Source organism: Coffea arabica, chromosome 9c (genome assembly GCF_036785885.1).
Source record: "Coffea arabica cultivar ET-39 chromosome 9c, Coffea Arabica ET-39 HiFi, whole genome shotgun sequence".
NCBI classification, from domain to species: Eukaryota; Viridiplantae; Streptophyta; class Magnoliopsida; order Gentianales; family Rubiaceae; genus Coffea; species Coffea arabica.
In genome coordinates, this window is record NC_092326.1 from 14,480,204 (window position 1) to 14,497,909 (window position 17,706).

A 17,706-nucleotide genomic window follows, 5' to 3' on the forward strand; every position below is an offset into this window, starting at 1 on the left:
TTAATCTTGGACTTTGACCATTTAACTTTACCTTTACCTTTACCAAATAAATACCAAAAAAAATTGCCAAAAATCATCCTATTTCTATGCTTCATGGCCGGCACTCTCTCAAAGGAAAAGAAGAAAAATCTCTCAACTTTCTAGAATCTCATCTCACTCAATCTTCAATTCCAACCGATTAAACTTGAAAATTTTCCATAAAACCTCTTAGTTTGGTGGAGTTGAGCTTGGTTGTGAAGTTGTTTGGAAAGCTAAGGTGGCTAGTTGCTCTATCTCTTGTATTGCTAAGGTGAGTTGTGAAGGACCCCTCTCCTCCCTCTAATGATGCTTAATTGATGATTAGTGGTGGTATAAGATGCAACTTTATGGATTATATTGTGATTTTTGGTTGAATTGGTGAAGTTTTATAAATATTGGAGATTTTTCTGTTTTAATATGAACATGATTGTGTGGCTATATATGATGATTGGAAATAATGTTTAAGGACTCAATGAGGTGGAAAAGTGGTTAATTGCAAACAATTTCTGTTTTGGAAGAAATCTTGGAAAGTTAGGGTTTGATGTTCTTCATTCTGCCCGAATTTGTAGGTCATAGATAGAGGACGAATTTGCCTTGGCTTAAAACATGAAAGTTGTATAGAATGGTATTTTAGAGGTGCCTACAAAATTTCAGGTCAATTGGAGTAGCGTAGAGTGAGAAAATTCGAAATTACCCTTGCTGTCCTGGTTTTACCCGAATTTGGGAATTGCTTCTGTAATTGGTTGTTTTGGTCAGGAATGCTTCCGAATTGGTTGTTGAAGTCTTCTGATGAATTGTAGCCGTGTTTCTTAGTTTTCGGATGGTTTTGGAATTTCTGGATTTGGACTTGGATAGCCTGATTTATGATGTTTCCGCTAGAATGCGTTCTGTGAATCTGTTTTTGTGATTCTGGTATAGTATCTTGCATTTTTGACCTGGTTACACTTGAAACGGGGTTGAATGACCTTCTGTAATATTCTAACTCTATCTCTTAGCTTCGAAACGATGGGTCTTGCACCTTCATCCGACAATCGTAGTGCCTTTGGTGCCATTACCGTAAAATGACGTCAAAACTGTTTTTCTGGTTTTGAGCTTAACTTTCATTTCCGAACTTTCCCCTAGCTTGACTTGTACTAGTACTACTTGGAGCTTGCTGAATGACTATTGGATGAACTTGTTGTTGTGTGTGTACCTTTGGGACTGGCTGAGGAAATAATGAAGCCATGATGGCTGGAAAAGTTAGCAAATCAGGGGAAGTGCTGTCCGAACTTTGAAGGGACTTGTTTGCATTGAGTTTGTGATCTAAGACTTGGATTTGAGCAAGGCAATGATATATGATGGATGGTTTCTGAGCCATGGAGGTGAATGACCTCAAACTATTTCTGAAGTTATTTATGAACCGTTTCCTGCATTATTTACTTTTGAGCTGTTTCCAAAGTTACTTTTGTACCGTTTTCTTGCATTATTTACCTTTAAACTGTTTACAAAGTTACTTTTGAACTGTTTTCTTGCATATCATGCGTGCTTGCATGTGAGTGTTCCTTATTTGCTATATTTTCTTGACTTCATGACTTGTATTATTGATTGATAACGTGTTAAGTGCTTTGAATGATTTCCAAAACGAGCTTTCTAGGCGAGTGTGTACTTTATCGCACTCGACCAAAATAACTGTGCAATTTTCAAGGATTTAATTATTAAAATGCTAGTTGCGCATGATGTAAGCCGTTTGGCTGAATTGGCCACTGCCCTTTGTTACTGATCGACTCGAGCCAGAAGCGGACTCGGTCGGGCGATATGGTGACCCTGGGTGAATTTGGTATACTCGAGTATTACCTTGTAGTCCGGCTACGTCCGGATGGGTGGAGTCCGGCCAATGGTCGGATGGGTGGAGTCCGGTCAACGTCCGGAAAAGGGGATGAACGAACAAAAGGATGAACGAGGGATTCTACTTACAAAAAATGTATTTTCAAACGATTGGAAGAATAAGGGGAAATGTCAGGGGAACGAACGAACAAACGAATAGCTCCATATGAGCCCGTATCCTTTTAATGAATGTTACTATCGCTTTCCATTGTAAATGTTCCTTGAATTATTGATACTCCATTTTAATGTATTGTAAATGTTGTAATTGTTTCTGGACTTATCATTTGATTTATGACATCATTGAAATGAACTATTGTGAAACCGATTTGATTACTGATTTTAATGGTTACTCGCTGAGCTTCTAGCTCACCCCAAAAATATTTTATTCCCCTCCACAGGGCTCGTGGCGAAGGATGGCTTGTAGTACTTGTTCACGTGACTGGATGGCATATATCTTGTATAATTTGGGTTTGGAATCATTTTATGTATAGTTGAGAATCGTTTCCGCTTTGCTTATAACATGTAATTATTGGAGAATTTGATGTAATTTTTGAGATTTATATTGTAATTCATTTGAGGATGGTAGTGAACGACTGAGTCCCGGCGAGAGCTGGGCAGGCGACCCGCCGAACCCTCTGGTTCGCCCTAGGGGGAGGTGGGGCCGTCACAGTTGATATCAGAGCTTAGGCTTCAGATCTCTGTAGTGTATACTAGGCTTGAAGTTTAGGATGCCGGACTGTGGGTTTGGTTTGCAATATTAGTGATTCTTGCGGGATATCTCGACTTGATTAGTACAAGTGGAATGTCGAGGACGACATTCTTTTAAGGAGGGGAGTTTGTGACGCCCCGAAAAAAAAAATGAAAAATGAGTTTGAGAACCTGAAAATTTTCTAAATTTCTAGGGTTTATTTTATTTAATCGCCCGCCTTTTCTACAGTTTCTTTATTGGAAAAAAATTTTCCAGATAAAGTTTATGAGCAAAGATAGTTTTAAAATGATTTTTCTAGTATCGGTTAGTTTTTGAGAAACTAAGAGCGTATTTTGGACGTGGGACCCGCTAGTGCGGTAAATGCCTTATATTTTTGACAACTTGTTGGAATTTTGTATTAAGTGATATTATTTTACAAGGTGTTCAGATATTTGTATTGGAGAGACAAAAAGATAAGTTTTGAACCAAAAGGTGACAAGTGTCACCTTGTGATTTAATCTTGGACTTTGACCATTTAACTTTACCTTTACCTTTACCAAATAAATACCAAAAAAAATTGTCAAAAATCATCCTATTTCTATGCTTCATGGTCGGCTCTCTCTCAAAGGAAAAGAAGAAAAATCTCTCAACTTTCTAGAATCTCATCTCACTCAATCTTCAATTCCAACCGATTAAACTTGAAAGTTTTCCATAAAACCTCTTAGTTTGGTGGAGTTGAGCTTGGTTGTGAAGTTGTTTGGAAAGCTAAGGTGGCTAGTTGCTCTATCTCTTGTATTGCTAAGGTGAGTTGTGAAGGACCCCTCTCCTCCCTCTAATGATGCTTAATTGATTATTAGTGGTGGTATAAGGTGCAACTTTATGGATTATATTGTGATTTTTGGTTGAATTGGTGAAGTTTTATAATTATTGGGGATTTTTCTGTTTTAATATGAACATGATTGTGTGGATATATATGATGATTGGAAATGATGTTTAAGGACTCTATGAGGTGGAAAAAGTGGTTAATTGCAAACAATTTCTGTTTTGGAAGAAATCTTGGAAAGTTAGGGTTTGATGTTCTTCATTCTGCCCGAATTTGTAGCTCATAGATAGAGAACGAATTGGCCTTGGCTTAAAACATGAAAGTTTTAGAGAATGGTAGTTTAGAGGTGCTTACAAAATTTCAGGTCAATTGGAGTAACGTAGAGTGAGAAAAGTCGAAATTACCCTTGCTATCCTGGTTTTACCCGAATTTGGGAATTGCTTCGGTAATTGGTTTTTTGGTCAGGAATGCTTCCGAATTGGTTGTTGAAGTCTTCTAATTAATTGTAGCCGTGTTTCTTAGCTTTCGGATGGTTTTGGAATTTCTGGATTTGGACTTGGATAGCCTGATTTATGATGTTTCCGCTAGAATGCGTTGTGTGAATCTGTTTTTGTGATTCTGGTATACTATCTTGCATTTTTGACCTGGTTACACTCGAAACTGGGTTGAGTGACCTTCTGTAATATTGTAACCCTATCTCTTAGCTTCGAAACGATGGGTCTTGTACCTTCATCCGACAATCATAGTGGCTTTGGTGCCATTACCGTAAAATGACGTCAAAACTGTTTTTCTGGTTTTGAGCTTAACTTTCATTTCCGGACTTTTCCCTAGCTTGACTTGTACTAGTACTACTTGGAGCTTGCTGAATGACTATTGGATGAACTTGTTGTTGTGTGTGTACCTTTGGGACTGGCTGAGGAAATAATGAAGCCATGATGGCTGGAAAAGTTAGCAAATCAGGGGAAGTGCTGTCCGAACTTTGAAGGGACTTGTTTGCATTGAGTTTGTGATCTAAGACTTGGATTTGAGCAAGGCAATGATATATGATGGATGGTTTCTGAGCCATGGAGGTGAATGACCTCAAACTATTTCTGAAGTTATTTATGAACCGTTTCCTGCATTATTTACTTTTGAGCTGTTTCCAAAGTTACTTTTGTACCGTTTTCTTGCATTATTTACCTTTAAACTGTTTACAAAGTTACTTTTGAACTGTTTTCTTGCATATCATGCGTGCTTGCATGTGAGTGTTCCTTATTTGCTATATTTTCTTGACTTCATGACTTGTATTATTGATTGATAACGTGTTAAGTGCTTTGAATGATTTCCAAAACGAGCTTTCTAGGCGAGTGTGTACTTTATCGCACTCGACCAAAATAACTGTGCAATTTTCAAGGATTTAATTATTAAAATGCTAGTTGCGCATGATGTAAGCCGTTTGGCTGAATTGGCCACTGCCCTTTGTTACTGATCGACTCGAGCCAGAAGCGGACTCGGTCGGGCGATATGGTGACCCTGGGTGAATTTGGTATACTCGAGTATTACCTTGTAGTCCGGCTACGTCCGGATGGGTGGAGTCCAGCCAATGGTCGGATGGGTGGAGTCCGGTCAACGTCCGGAAAAGGGGATGAACGAACAAAAGGATGAACGAGGGATTCTACTTACAAAAAAATGTATTTTTAAACGATTGGAAGAATAAGGGGAAATGTCAGGGGAACGAACGAACAAACGAATAGCTCCATGTGAGCCCGTATCCTTTTAATGAATGTTACTATCGCTTTCCATTGTAAATGTTCCTTGAATTATTGATACTCCATTTTAATGTATTGTAAATGTTGTAATTGTTTCTGGACTTATCATTTGATTTATGACATCATTGAAATGAACTATTGTGAAACCGATTTGATTACTGATTTTAATGGTTACTCACTGAACTTCTAGCTCACCCCAAAAATATTTTATTCCCCTCCACAGGGCTCGTGGCGAAGGAATGCTTGTAGTACTTGTTCACGTGACTGGATGGCATATATCTTATATAATTTGGGTTTGGAATCATTTTATGTATAGTTGAGAATCGTTTCCGCTTTGCTTATAACATGTAATTATTGGAGAATTTGATGTAATTTTTGAGATTTATATTGTAATTCATTTGACGATGGTAGTGAACGACTGAGTCCCGGCGAGAGTTGGGCAGGCAACCCGCCGAACCCTCTGGTTCGCCTTAGGGGAGGTGGGGCCGTCACAGAATTGGTGTTAGCACAAAACATGAAAGTTGTAGAGAATGATGTTTTCTAGTTGCTTGTAAACTTTCAGCCCAATCCGAGCTGGGTAGCCTGAAATACCCAGACTGGTCTAGGTAGGAGTTCAGTGAACAGGGTTATCTTTTTACCCAATCTGATCGTGACTTTTCACAATGATTCTTACAGAATTAGATTTTGGTCAAAACATGAAAGTTGTAGCCAAGGGTATAAACTGGTTGCCTGAAAATTTCAGCTTGATCCGACCACTGTAGCATGTGAAATGACCGAAATACCCTTGACTGTCCATGAAACCCGGCCAGATTTCTGTTTTCATGGAAATTTCCATTTTTGACCATGAAAATGCATGATTTGGCTTTGGAGGTCTTCATAAGCAATGTAGGTATATGTCTTGGCTTCGAAACGCCATAAGATTCGCTTCAATCTGATTAGTGTAGCTTCAGTTATGGTTATTGTGCCGAAAGGTGTATTTGATAGTTTATGATGTGTATGTGGTTGATTTGAGATGAATTGGTGTTGATTGTAGGATGGAAAAGTAAGGAAATTAAGGGGATATGTTGTCCGATCTTTGAAAGCATTTGATTGCTTTGAGTTTGAGTTGAAGGGCTTGGACTTGAGCAAGGCAATGATATATGATGGTTGGTTCCTGAGCCGTGGAGGTGAGTGACCCTAAACTGTTTCCAAAGTTACTTTTGAATTGTTTTCTTGCATTATTTACTCGATTGCATATCATGCGTGCTTGCATGTGAGTGTTCCTTGTTTGCTATATTTTCTTGACTTCATGAATTGTATTATCGCTTGACTTCCCAATTGACAGCAGTTGAAAATGTCCAGGGCCACAGTACAGTTAAAGAGAAATTCAGGGACTGATGTGCAAAATCATTTTCTGGTTTCTTAATGGACTAGGCCATGGGGCCATTTTATTAATTTCTTGGGCCAAAACTCCTCTTAGCCCAATCGAAGTCCAAGCAAAACAAACGGGCTAGCCTATCTTAAGTCCAAGCAAGATCCAACTAAAAAATATGTGCGCTTTATCCCCTAGCCCATGCCAACAACCCAGAAAAATAAGTCATTAATTCCTTTGTCAAACCCAAACAACAAATTCAAACCAAAACCTTTGAATTGTAACCTTCCTAAGCCCAACAAGAAACCCAACAAATATTATTACCCAAAAACCCAAACTATACTAAACCCAACAAGATTAGCAAATCAATTAAAATTAGCAAGTCATCATTATGATCTAAAAACAAGAATTAATCTAGCTAAGAGACTACTTATGCATATTAGAAGATGATTAAAATCTAAAAGGGAGAAACAAGTTTACTTTTTCCAATTTTTCGGGCCATATCAGAACAAGGGGGGACTTGAGGGGTTCCAATGCAATGCAAATAAGGACCCAATTGAATGGATTATGAAGGTCTTGGGGGTCGGATTATGAAGTTTTGAGACTTCTTTGGGGTTGAATTACAAAGAAATGGGAAATGGGGGGGACTGAAATTGTGAATCAGAAAAATAATCATCTTCTTCCAAAATGATTTCAACATCACCGCCACTCCTGTCCTCTTCACAGACGGAAAACAATAGCAGAATTCGGTTACCACTTTCAAATGAAACACGGACAAACTCCCTCTCACACAAACTCATGTCATCAATTCGAATCCATAAGAGCATCAAACAAAAGAAAAACAGAACAGATGTCAAACAAACGAACGCCAAGCAGACCCATCCGAATCAATCATTTTGGCAACATGTGCCGGCCGAACGCGTGCAAGAATTAGAAATCAATTTGTCCCTTCAAACCGAACTCTCGGTTGGGCATTTTATCAGACAGGTCAGGGGCATTAAAATTTAACTAGATGTTTTGCTCAAATCGAAATCATAACTAGCCCAAAATGCTATCAGCAACCCAAGAGATACATTCCAATCAACATACAGAACACGTAGATTCCAAAGGGTCATGAACAAACGACAGAAAAATTGAGACACCAACATCACCGCAAACATATTTTGACGGAAGACTGAAATGTAAATGAATAAGTTACCTCACGGTGGCCTCCAACGGTGACTCCCCTGATACAGTTGGCTTTTACTTCAGGGGTGGCAGCTGCTGATGCCGCGGCTTTGGATGCTGGAAACGGCTTCTTCTTTACCGGTGCAGTTGCAGGCTGGGACCGAGAGAGTGGAAGCTTGTAAAGAGCCTTGACTTTCACGAACTTTTCGGACGCCATAATCTTCTTCAATTGAACCGGCGGCAGCCTCTTGAAGTTATAAGGAAGATTTTTCCGCTTATCTTCGATGAACTTGGCGACGGCATACTGGCTAGAAACTGTTTTTCCCTTCATCGCAGCAATCGCATCCTGGTTCATCTCAAAGTAAGAAGGATGAGTCGGAGCGTCGTGCTTCCCTGGAGCAGAGACTTCTTAGCCTTGGGGCTCTTTGGCCTTCTTGGGATTTTGCGGCCTTTGGGGCAGGATTCTCCTCTTGCGCGGCCGGCCTCCACCTTCACGGCTGCGGTGGTTTCGATGGAAGTTGCGCGCGGTGGAGCAATGGCAGATGGCGTGAGAAAAAAAAAGAATTTGGGGTGGGCGGTGGTGCGTAAAAAAAAGAAAAGGAAGAAACAGGGGCAGCCTCTGCTTTCTTGTTTTTTTCCAGATAAAATTTTCCTCCTGCCTGAGCTTTTCTTCCACCTTGATCAACCCTTGTCCGCCGCTGTTCTATTGCTGTTTCTTGCTCTCATTCTCTGTTTTTCTCTCAGAATTTCCCCTCCAATTTCCAAGTTTTTCCCTCTGTTCTCAACTCTCTCGGCCCTCAACCGAAGACCCTTCCTCCTCTTGAAACTCTCTCCCCAGTTCTCTTTTTCACAAGATCCGCCGCCAGCCCCTATTCTCTCTACTTCTCTTTTCTTTTTGCTATCCCTCTCCGTCACTCTGCTCTCTCTCTCCCTCCTTTTGCAGCCCCAAAACCTAGCTCCTATCTAGAATCATCTCCCCCCCGTCCAGGTGTCCTAGGCACCTGGCCTTTGTAGCTAAATTTACCCCCCAAGGACTCCCTGCAATTTCTTCTTGCAAGCTGCGGCAACACACAGCTTTTGGCGTGCGTGACTCTTTTTTTTTTTTTCATTTTCATCATTTTTCTCTTTTCTCTTCTTTTACATGATTTTCTACGCTAAAACTTAAAAATAAAATAAAATAAAAACTAGAAACTAAAAAAAACTAAAAAGCAACCACGACAAATGAGAATAAAAAGTAAAAGAAATTACACCAAAAATTTGGTGTCTACACCCTTGTTACCGATCGACTCGAGCCAGAAGCGGACTCGGTCAGGCGATATGGTGACCTGGGTGAACGTTTGGTATACTCGAGTATTACCTTGTAGGTTGGTGGAGGTTGGTGGAGCCTGGTCAATGTCCAGGAAAGGTTGAATGAACGAACGAACGAACGAGGGTTTTATTGATAAATGAAAAATGCATTTTCAAATAAATGAAGGAAAGGGGAATGACAGGAGAACGAACGAAGGAACGAATGAACGAACGAATGTATCCTTTTCATGTATGGTTTCTTGTAAATGTTGTAATTGTTTCTTGACTTATCGTTTGATTTATGACATCATTGAAATGAACTATTGTGAAACCGATTTGATTACTGATTTTACTGGTTACTCGCTGAGTTTTTAGCTCACCCCAAAAATATTGTGTTCCCCTCCACAGGACTCGTGGCGAAGGAAGGCTTGTAGTAATTATTCACGGGACTGGATGGCATATATCTTGTACAGTTTGGATTTGAAAATCATTTTATGTATAGTTGGGAATTGTTTCCGCTTCGCTTATGACATGTAATTATTGGAGAATTTGATGTAATATTTGAGATTTATATTGTAATCTATTTGAGAACTGTAGTGAACGACTGAGTCCCGACGAGAGCTGGGCAAGCGAGCCGCCGAACCCTGGGGTACGCCCTAGGGAGAGGTGGGGCCGTCACAACCAGTGTTATTAAACCCAGCTCAACTTGGCCCAGCAGTTCAACCGGCCAATCTGGTGAACAAGCGACTAAGCCGAGTTGGGTCTTTAATTGGACCGTTCAAGCAATTAGACCGTTGATTTGTCAACGAGCCAGCGGTTCAACCGATCAACTTGATAAACTGATCGATTTTGTAAGGAATCCGAACTACATGTTGTTGTGGGAAAAATGAAGGTTCGAATATGGACCTTATGTGTAGAAATAGAGTGCAATCACCACTATCCCAACAACGTTGTTTTGTCCTTGTTATATTATATAATAATCCCACATCGACTAGGGAGGAAGTCCTGGATTGTTTTAATAACCTGTTGTGGTGTCCCCCACTTGATCGAGGCCTTTTGGTGAGGCATTAGCCTGTTGTGTTGTCCAGCACCACCAAGAACAAAACCCACGGCCCCACAGGACGGCTAACTGTGAGACAATATTGGCCAGAGGTGTTACAGTTAGTATCAGAGCCGACTCCTGACCTCGGCGCCAGCGAGAACGCTGGGTCTCCTAAGGGGGGTGGATTGTAATGATCTCATATTGGCTAGGAAGGAAGTCTTGGACTACTTTAATAACTTATTGTGGTGTCCCCCACCTGACCGAAGCCTTTTGGTGAGGCATTAGCCCGTTGTGTTGTCCAGCACTGCCAGGAACAAAACTCACGACCCCACGGGGCGACTAATTGTGGGACAATATCGGCCAAAGGTGTTACAGGCTGACTTAAGGGTTATTTTAGGGGAAATTAAATGAAATAACAACAAGGAGATTAGGGGAAGAAAATATTGGTCAAAAGGTGTACTCAACTGGTAACAAACGACGCACGTCGTTTCAAGCCTATTTCCCTTAACTCCCTTGTACTTTTGTTTTACCTTATGATTCACTAACTTATTATTAGCACTTCTAATCACACACTTCCTCTTACCTAATACTCATTTTTATCCACCAAATTTAGTATACATACCTCACCAATCGATCACACTACCAAAATGCATCAAAATCCTAACTTACTCTAACTTTAAAATTAAATGTAAAACTCTTGACTGAACTAATGAAATCACCATGAAATTTAGGGTTAGTAAATAGTTAAATAGTCAAAGTAAAAGAATATAGAAGGAAATATAAATTAATTTTTCAAAAATGGGAGGAAATTCTAAAGAAATTTTTGGGTCCTCACATATTATATATTAGATTTTTATTGAGTTATGAAATGGACTTAAAAAATAATATATTACAATTCATTTTAAAGGCAAATATTGTTTTTAATAATTTTTTGCACTTAAAATTTATAAATAAACTAGATAATTACACTTAGATTAAATTTTATACTTGAAGTTTGGTGGATAACTAATTAAATTTAGGTTGTTAATTCTTATAAAAATTAATGATTCAATAATATTTTTTTAATCAAAATCTTATTTTATTTATTTTTAGCAAATTTTGACAAAATTCCCTCTTACAAATGGACGAAAACTCCCTGCCAACAAACCCAAATGCAAGAAAAATTAAAATTAAAACACTCAACTAAACCATCCCATAGGTTAGTCTATTTTTCTCCTTCTGATAGATGGAATGCCTAACCTATCTACTCGAATTTCCCCGCGCGCTAACCTTGGAATTGCACTGAAATGATTATAAATGCTAATGTCATGGTTACTGGTAGAAGCGCCCTCATTTGCCAGCCTGTCCGCCACCTTGTTAGCTTCTTTGTAGCAATGAGCAAAATGCGTCGCATCCTCAACCATGTCCCAAATCTGTTTGACCTCTCTTCGTATCATCCACGGGCACTGGAGCCGTCTTTGAAGAATTCCAACCAAAACTAGTGAATCAACTTGTATACTTACATTGGTAAATCCCTTTTGATTGTTCAATAGGAGACCCCGTTAACAGGGCCAACGCTTCTACCCGCAAACTAGAAGTGTCTCCAAAGTAAGCTGAGAAAGCCAATAATGGAGTTCCCGATGAATCACGTAGTATTCCCCCACTACCACTCAATCCTGAATTGCCCTTGGAGCATCCATCCGTATTCAATGTTAACATTCCAGCCTCCTTCGCCCTCCACCCCCCCAGTTGAAAAGTATAACGAGTTGGCGGTTGAGCTGTCCACTCGTTTAATTGAGGAAACATTTGCACCGCAAGCCTCTAGCTAAACTGAAATTCTACTACCGCTTTCACATCTAGCAAACTGTCATGACAAATTCTCGCAACTCGCATCTGAGTCCCTTCATAGTATGCTTTATTCCGAGCCTTCCAGATATGTTAGCATATAAAACTTGGGAGAACTGAGTAAAGGAACCGTCTTTTCTCAGACCTAGATGAAGACATCCACCAAACCATTATCCATGTCCGTAGTAATGAGCTTGTTACCCCACACATCCTACCAAAATAATTCCAGACTCCCTTCGTAACCTGGCCATCCAAGAAAACATGCTCCAATATCTCATTTGATCCCTCTTGGCAGCACAAGCATTTTGATGCCAATTGGACTCCCACCCTCCACAAAATATTTGCTAATGACAATTTATTCAATAACAATTTCAGCATGAAGAAAGATATTTTCAATGGAATCCGAGAATGCCATACCTAAAAATGAATCACAGAGTAATTATGAGCTTGACGAACCTCCTGAAAGGCCGATGATAACTTGAACCTTCCCGATGCTGTTTGCCTCCATATAAGTTCATTGCGGCAATCTCCCTCCGGAACCGGATGCTGTAATATTGGATGGATAAACTCTTGCAATATATATTGGCTGAGCAAGTTAATGTTCTAGTCCCCATTTGATATGAATCCCTTGAAAGTTAGGGCTGGATACACCATAGTTTTAAGATATAGAGCACCATTGCCCAACCAATTGTCATACCAAAAGTTGCAAGAACCCACATTATCCAACCATACCATAGATAGTTCCACCTGTTGGCTTATGTTTAACATTCTTTTCGACGTCAGCGAGTCATACCGCCTCAATTCCACCTGACAAGGATGAAGTCCCCTGCAGTATTTTGCTCGCATAAATTCTGCTCAAACTGAAGTTCCTGTCCGAAAATTCCACCACAATTTGCAGGAGAAGGCCGAATATATATCACTGAGCTTCCTAAAACCCACTCCCCCCTCCACCGGAAAGCATAACTGAGACCATCTGATCAGTGAAATTTCATCCCATCGCCTGATGAACCCCATAAAAAATTCGCGCAAACCTGCTCTATTCTTTTAAACACCGAGGCGGGACACATGGCAGCTGATAGTACCCAAGAAAATCAATCTTGACTTCCAAGGCATAATTCTAGCCAGCACAGCTTGATACATCTCTCCAAAGTACACTGATTTACGTTTGCCTGTGTACATAGGAAAACCAAGATAGCGATTGGAAACTCCTGTCTAGTAAAGTGTGTAATCCACTCAACCACCATTCTCCGAGCTGTTAGTAGGGCCTTATGGACCAAGTAGCCACTCTTTTGTGTATTTACTAGTTGTCCTGAGGATTGTTGGTAAGCATCGAGCACCTGCACAATTCTCTTTAAAGCAGCAGCAGACCCATTAGTAAAAATCAGCACATCATCAGCAAATGCTAGATGCGTGATGACAACATAGCCTGTTGGGACTCTAAACCCTACAAAATTGTGCTGCATTGGTAGATTATTTAGTTCTCGCGAGAGCAATTCTGATCCGATAATAAATAGCACTGGGGATAATGGATCTCCTTGACGTAGCCCCTGGTAAGATTTGAAGTAGCTGTGTGATGTTCCATTAATGATAATTGAAAACCAAACATTAGAGATAAGCTTCCAGACCATGTCTATAAATCGCTCTCCAAACCCAAATTTGCGCAACATGGTAATAATATGCCTCCATGACATCCGGTCATATGCCTTAATCATATCTAGTTTTAAAGTTACATTCCATCCTCTTGCCTTCTTGCCTATATCTGAAATCAACTCCTAAGCTAACAAATAATTATCCGTAATATTTCGGCCTTTGACAAATCCTGTTTGTTAGGGAGAAATAATTCTTGGCAAAATCGAGGCCATACATTCCACCAAAATTCTGGATAATAATTTGTTAAAAAAATTACAAAGACTAATTGGTCTGAATTTAGAGAAATCCTGGGGATTGGGAATTTTAGGTATCAAAACAATTGAAGTGGAAGTAATGAATCTAGGCAGATCACTTCCACAGAAAAAACTCATAACTGCTCTATGCATGTCTTGAGCAATGATATCCCAAGCAAAGGTAAAGAATTTACCTGTAAAACCGTCCGAACCAGCAACACTCTCCCCATCCATGGTGAACACCATACGCCGAACATCCTCCATAACTAGAACTTCTTCCAACCATGTATTTTCCTCTCCTATGACCATTGTCGGTATTAAGTGCACCAGCTCCCCTAGACTGTAATCCATAGATCCCAAGAAAAGACCAGAAAAATACTCAATTGCCTCGTTTGCTATGTCATCATCCTTCTCCACCCACATCCCATTTGAATTTTTCACCCTATGTATTGCCCCTTGTACTCACCTTTGCTTGACTACTGCATGAAAATACTTTGTATTCCGATCCCCATTATTAAGTCATTTTACTCTAACTTTCTGTCTCCAGAATTGTTCTTCTATTGCCAATGCTCTATTAAGCTCTGCTTGTGCCTTGTAAAGCTCTTCGTGATCATCCTCGGATTCGTAATGTTCCACGTCTTCCTCTGCCCTCAAAAGAGCAGCTTCAGCCTCCCTAATAGCATTAAAAACATTTCCAAAATGCTGCTTATTCCATTGTTGAATTGCTCTCTGGGTTGCCAACAACTTAGAGCAGAAAACTCATAAGGGTGATCCTTGTATCTCTATGGTCCAGGAATCCCTAATGACATCTAATAGACATGGCTTGGACGTCCAAACATTCAAGAACCTGAATGATCGTGGCCCATTGTTCGGCCTTGAATTAAAAGAAATTTTCACTGGGGCATGATCAGACGGGTGTCTTGCTAAATGAACTACTGAAATAACCGAGGCCAAATCTGAACATTCTCCATTAATTAAGATTCTATCAAGCCTCTTCCAAATTCTAGCCCTTCCCCTCGTATTATTGTACCATGTAAAACTCGATCCTGAAAAACCAGCATCAAATACCTCAGCCTCTTCCATGAATGTCAAAAACTCAAACCCTTCTGACACAGAAAATGGTCTCCCACCTCGTTTTTTGTGGGCATTTACAATGACGTTAAAATCTCCCCCAATACACCAAGGCAAGGAATGAGGTTTATCAGATAATAAATTCTGCCATAAATCGCGACGTCCCTCCACCGAACACATAGCATGAACAAATGAAAAAATCATAGGCCCCGGTAACCACGGATGTTGGATAGACAGTGAAATATGCTGAGTAGAGTTACCAACTACCGAACAATTAAATGGAGCACTATAGAATATCCAAAGATCCTCCGATATGTTAACAATTGCATAATCAAATGATAATCTCATGCAAATATACTCAACTCGAGACACATCTATTTTTGGTTCAGAAATTGCTAAAAATTGAACACCATGCAATCGTATAATTTTTATCAGTCTTCTTAAATTTGGCGCTTTAGACACCCCTCTAATATTTTATATCAGTGTATTAATCATAACGCAATACCTGGAATGAGTTGTTGATAGAAGTTATGGATCAAAACTGTCTATCAGATTGAAATCGAGCCCGTAGTTCCTTTTCTTCTTGCCTTCCTATCACTCCTTTCATTTTCATCGAAGGAATCGATGTTTAACCTGTGTTTTCAGACTCGGACCGGACCGCCCAGTTCGACCGATCGAACCGGGAACCGGCCAAGTGTCCGGTCCGAGCCATGCTTCAAAACCGGGTAAGTAAAAACCCGGTAAAATCTGGTCAAAAACCGTGTTTGACCGGGAAAAACCGGATTTTCCGGTTCAAACAGTTTTTTCAAAAAAAAAAATCAAACTTTTTCAATATTATGTTTTGACCCCTAAATTGTTAAAAATTATTAATATACCTCAAATATTTCATACTTTTTGAATATTTTCTTAAAGTCTCGTATTATTTTTCAATTAAGTCCATAATTTTAATTCTAAACTTGTTAATGCTCATTAAATAATATAAATTGTTACTTGATTGTTCTAATTTCTTTGTATTTTCTTGTTAAATATATTTAAAACATCAAATATATATGAATATACCTTTATTAATATAAACATATTATTAGATATTTTACATATAATATTTTAATTTTTAAATAAATTTTATTTATGACGTCATCCGGTTCAACCCCTGTCGAACCCGGTTCAACCCATTAACCCCTGACCCCTGAGTTTGACCGAGTCGATATCCGGTCCGGTTCTGAAAACCTAGTGTTAAACTGCATAAGTGTATTATTTAGAGTCGGCTCCCGCGTGATCACCAGTCTTGGCGACAAATTACCAGCCACCTGGGGCAATTCAACCTCTCTGTCCTTGTCACTGGCATCACTATCCTCCTTGTTCAATACCTCTGCCATTGCACCGTGCAAATCTTTGTTCATGTCTTCCCCAACCAGCTCCACATGCAAGTTGATGCTGGCTGGTTGGCTTGATTCCCATCTACTGAAAGAATTTTCCCATGAAAGGTTCCGTTTTGTCCCTCCGCTAGCTGCTGAAGTGAATAATGTTGTTCCTGTGAAGCTGAAACAGCAGCCTCCTTATTCTTTTCGTGGTCTGCAAATTCAGGTTCACCTTCATATCCATGCTCAGCCACACCTGCTAGTTTCCCCTCCTCCATACTTATTTTGTCACCCCGACTTGCTTCCCCCGCAACAGTAAGTACCGCAGTATTAGTTACAATTCCAGTCTCTGCAGTAACTTTCGGTTCCTCTCGCGCCTTCCAATCTCATCTCATACCATGGGTCACATGCTGCTCTGAAGAGTTCTTCCTGCACTCGTCCACAGAACATCCCAATCTCCAACAAGCAGAGCAATAACATGGCATTTCTTCAGGTACAATTTTCTGCCAAAATCTCATCTCTCCCTCTACTGATATCCACACCCTGGTGCAGATAGGTTTAAGCAGGTCCACTTCCACACAAACTCGTGCTTTATTCGATCGCGAAGCAGCCGCCGTTGCCGAGTCTAGGAACAAAGGCTTTCCCACCAGCGAAGTAATTGAAAACAACGAGTGTTTGTCAAAATAGTGTATTGGTAGTGATGGTAATGAAACCCAAACGGGAGCTAGAGAAGACTCCTTGTGGCCGTGAAAGTCTCTCGTCCAGCGGAAAACACGCATAGGGAACTTCCCCAATTGCCATATACCTCGCATCCAAATTCTATTGAAATCCACTTCTGATGCACATTTTAGCAGTACATGACGATAATCTAACAACCCAACAGAAATTTGGTCTTTTAGATTCAGCGAAGTAAAAATCTTTCGAATTTCCTCCAATGAAGGCCTTCCGTGCGAGAATTTTCCTACTAGTACCCATCGATATGGTGCTGCCAGTTTTTCTGCATCTTGTTTGGAGAAGATTACCGCAGCTTCTCCTTTGTAAGTTGTCACTGGCCTCACATGGATGGGAGATGGAGTAGGTTCAGTGAACAATTGGGAGAAGGATTTTTGTTCTGACAGTGACATCCCTTGCCCCTCAGCCGAAGGGTGAGGGGCAACCATGGCTCGCAGAGACCTCGAGAAAGCTTAATTTGTTGGCTGAACTGCTTCTTTAATTCGGTTCGTTATTTAGGCATTTTCTCAAGCGTATGGCAAGCATGAAATAAACCTTACTTAAACAAATTTATTTGAAGAATCTCTTGACTATCCCAGGAATTTCCAGCACCAGAACATAGAGCCCCCAATGATTTTCAATATCAATATAGACCTTGACCAGCACAAATTGTCAAAAGAATTAAAGATGCGAAGTTACCCGCAATTAGTCTTGGACTTTGGAAACCACCAATTGCTGCCGAGCATTCAGATTCAATTGCAATCAAAAGATAGTTCGAATTAAAATAATCAAGTGATGATTTGAAGTGATGAATCTAAATGCTGCCGAAAAGAATTGCTGCAATGTGACGTATAGAGCAAAATCCGCAAAGT

The 17,706-nt window shown here is 40.0% G+C and overlaps 1 protein-coding gene across 1 annotated transcript; it reads right to left on the reverse strand.

Annotated features, from left to right (window-relative positions):
- Window positions 1-16,509: 16,509 nt before the first annotated feature.
- LOC113720817 (uncharacterized) lies at window positions 16,510-17,283 on the reverse strand. The gene has a single exon (XM_027245483.2). The coding sequence runs from the start codon at window positions 17,281-17,283 to the stop codon at window positions 16,510-16,512; it is 774 nt and encodes a 257-aa protein (XP_027101284.2).
- Between the last annotated feature and the right edge of the window lie 423 nt (window positions 17,284-17,706).

Excerpts from the sequence above, each read along its gene's own strand:
- LOC113720817 (XM_027245483.2), bottom strand. The coding sequence starts at position 17,283 with ATGGTTGCCCCTCACCCTTCGGCTGAGGGGCAAGGGATGTCACTGTCA.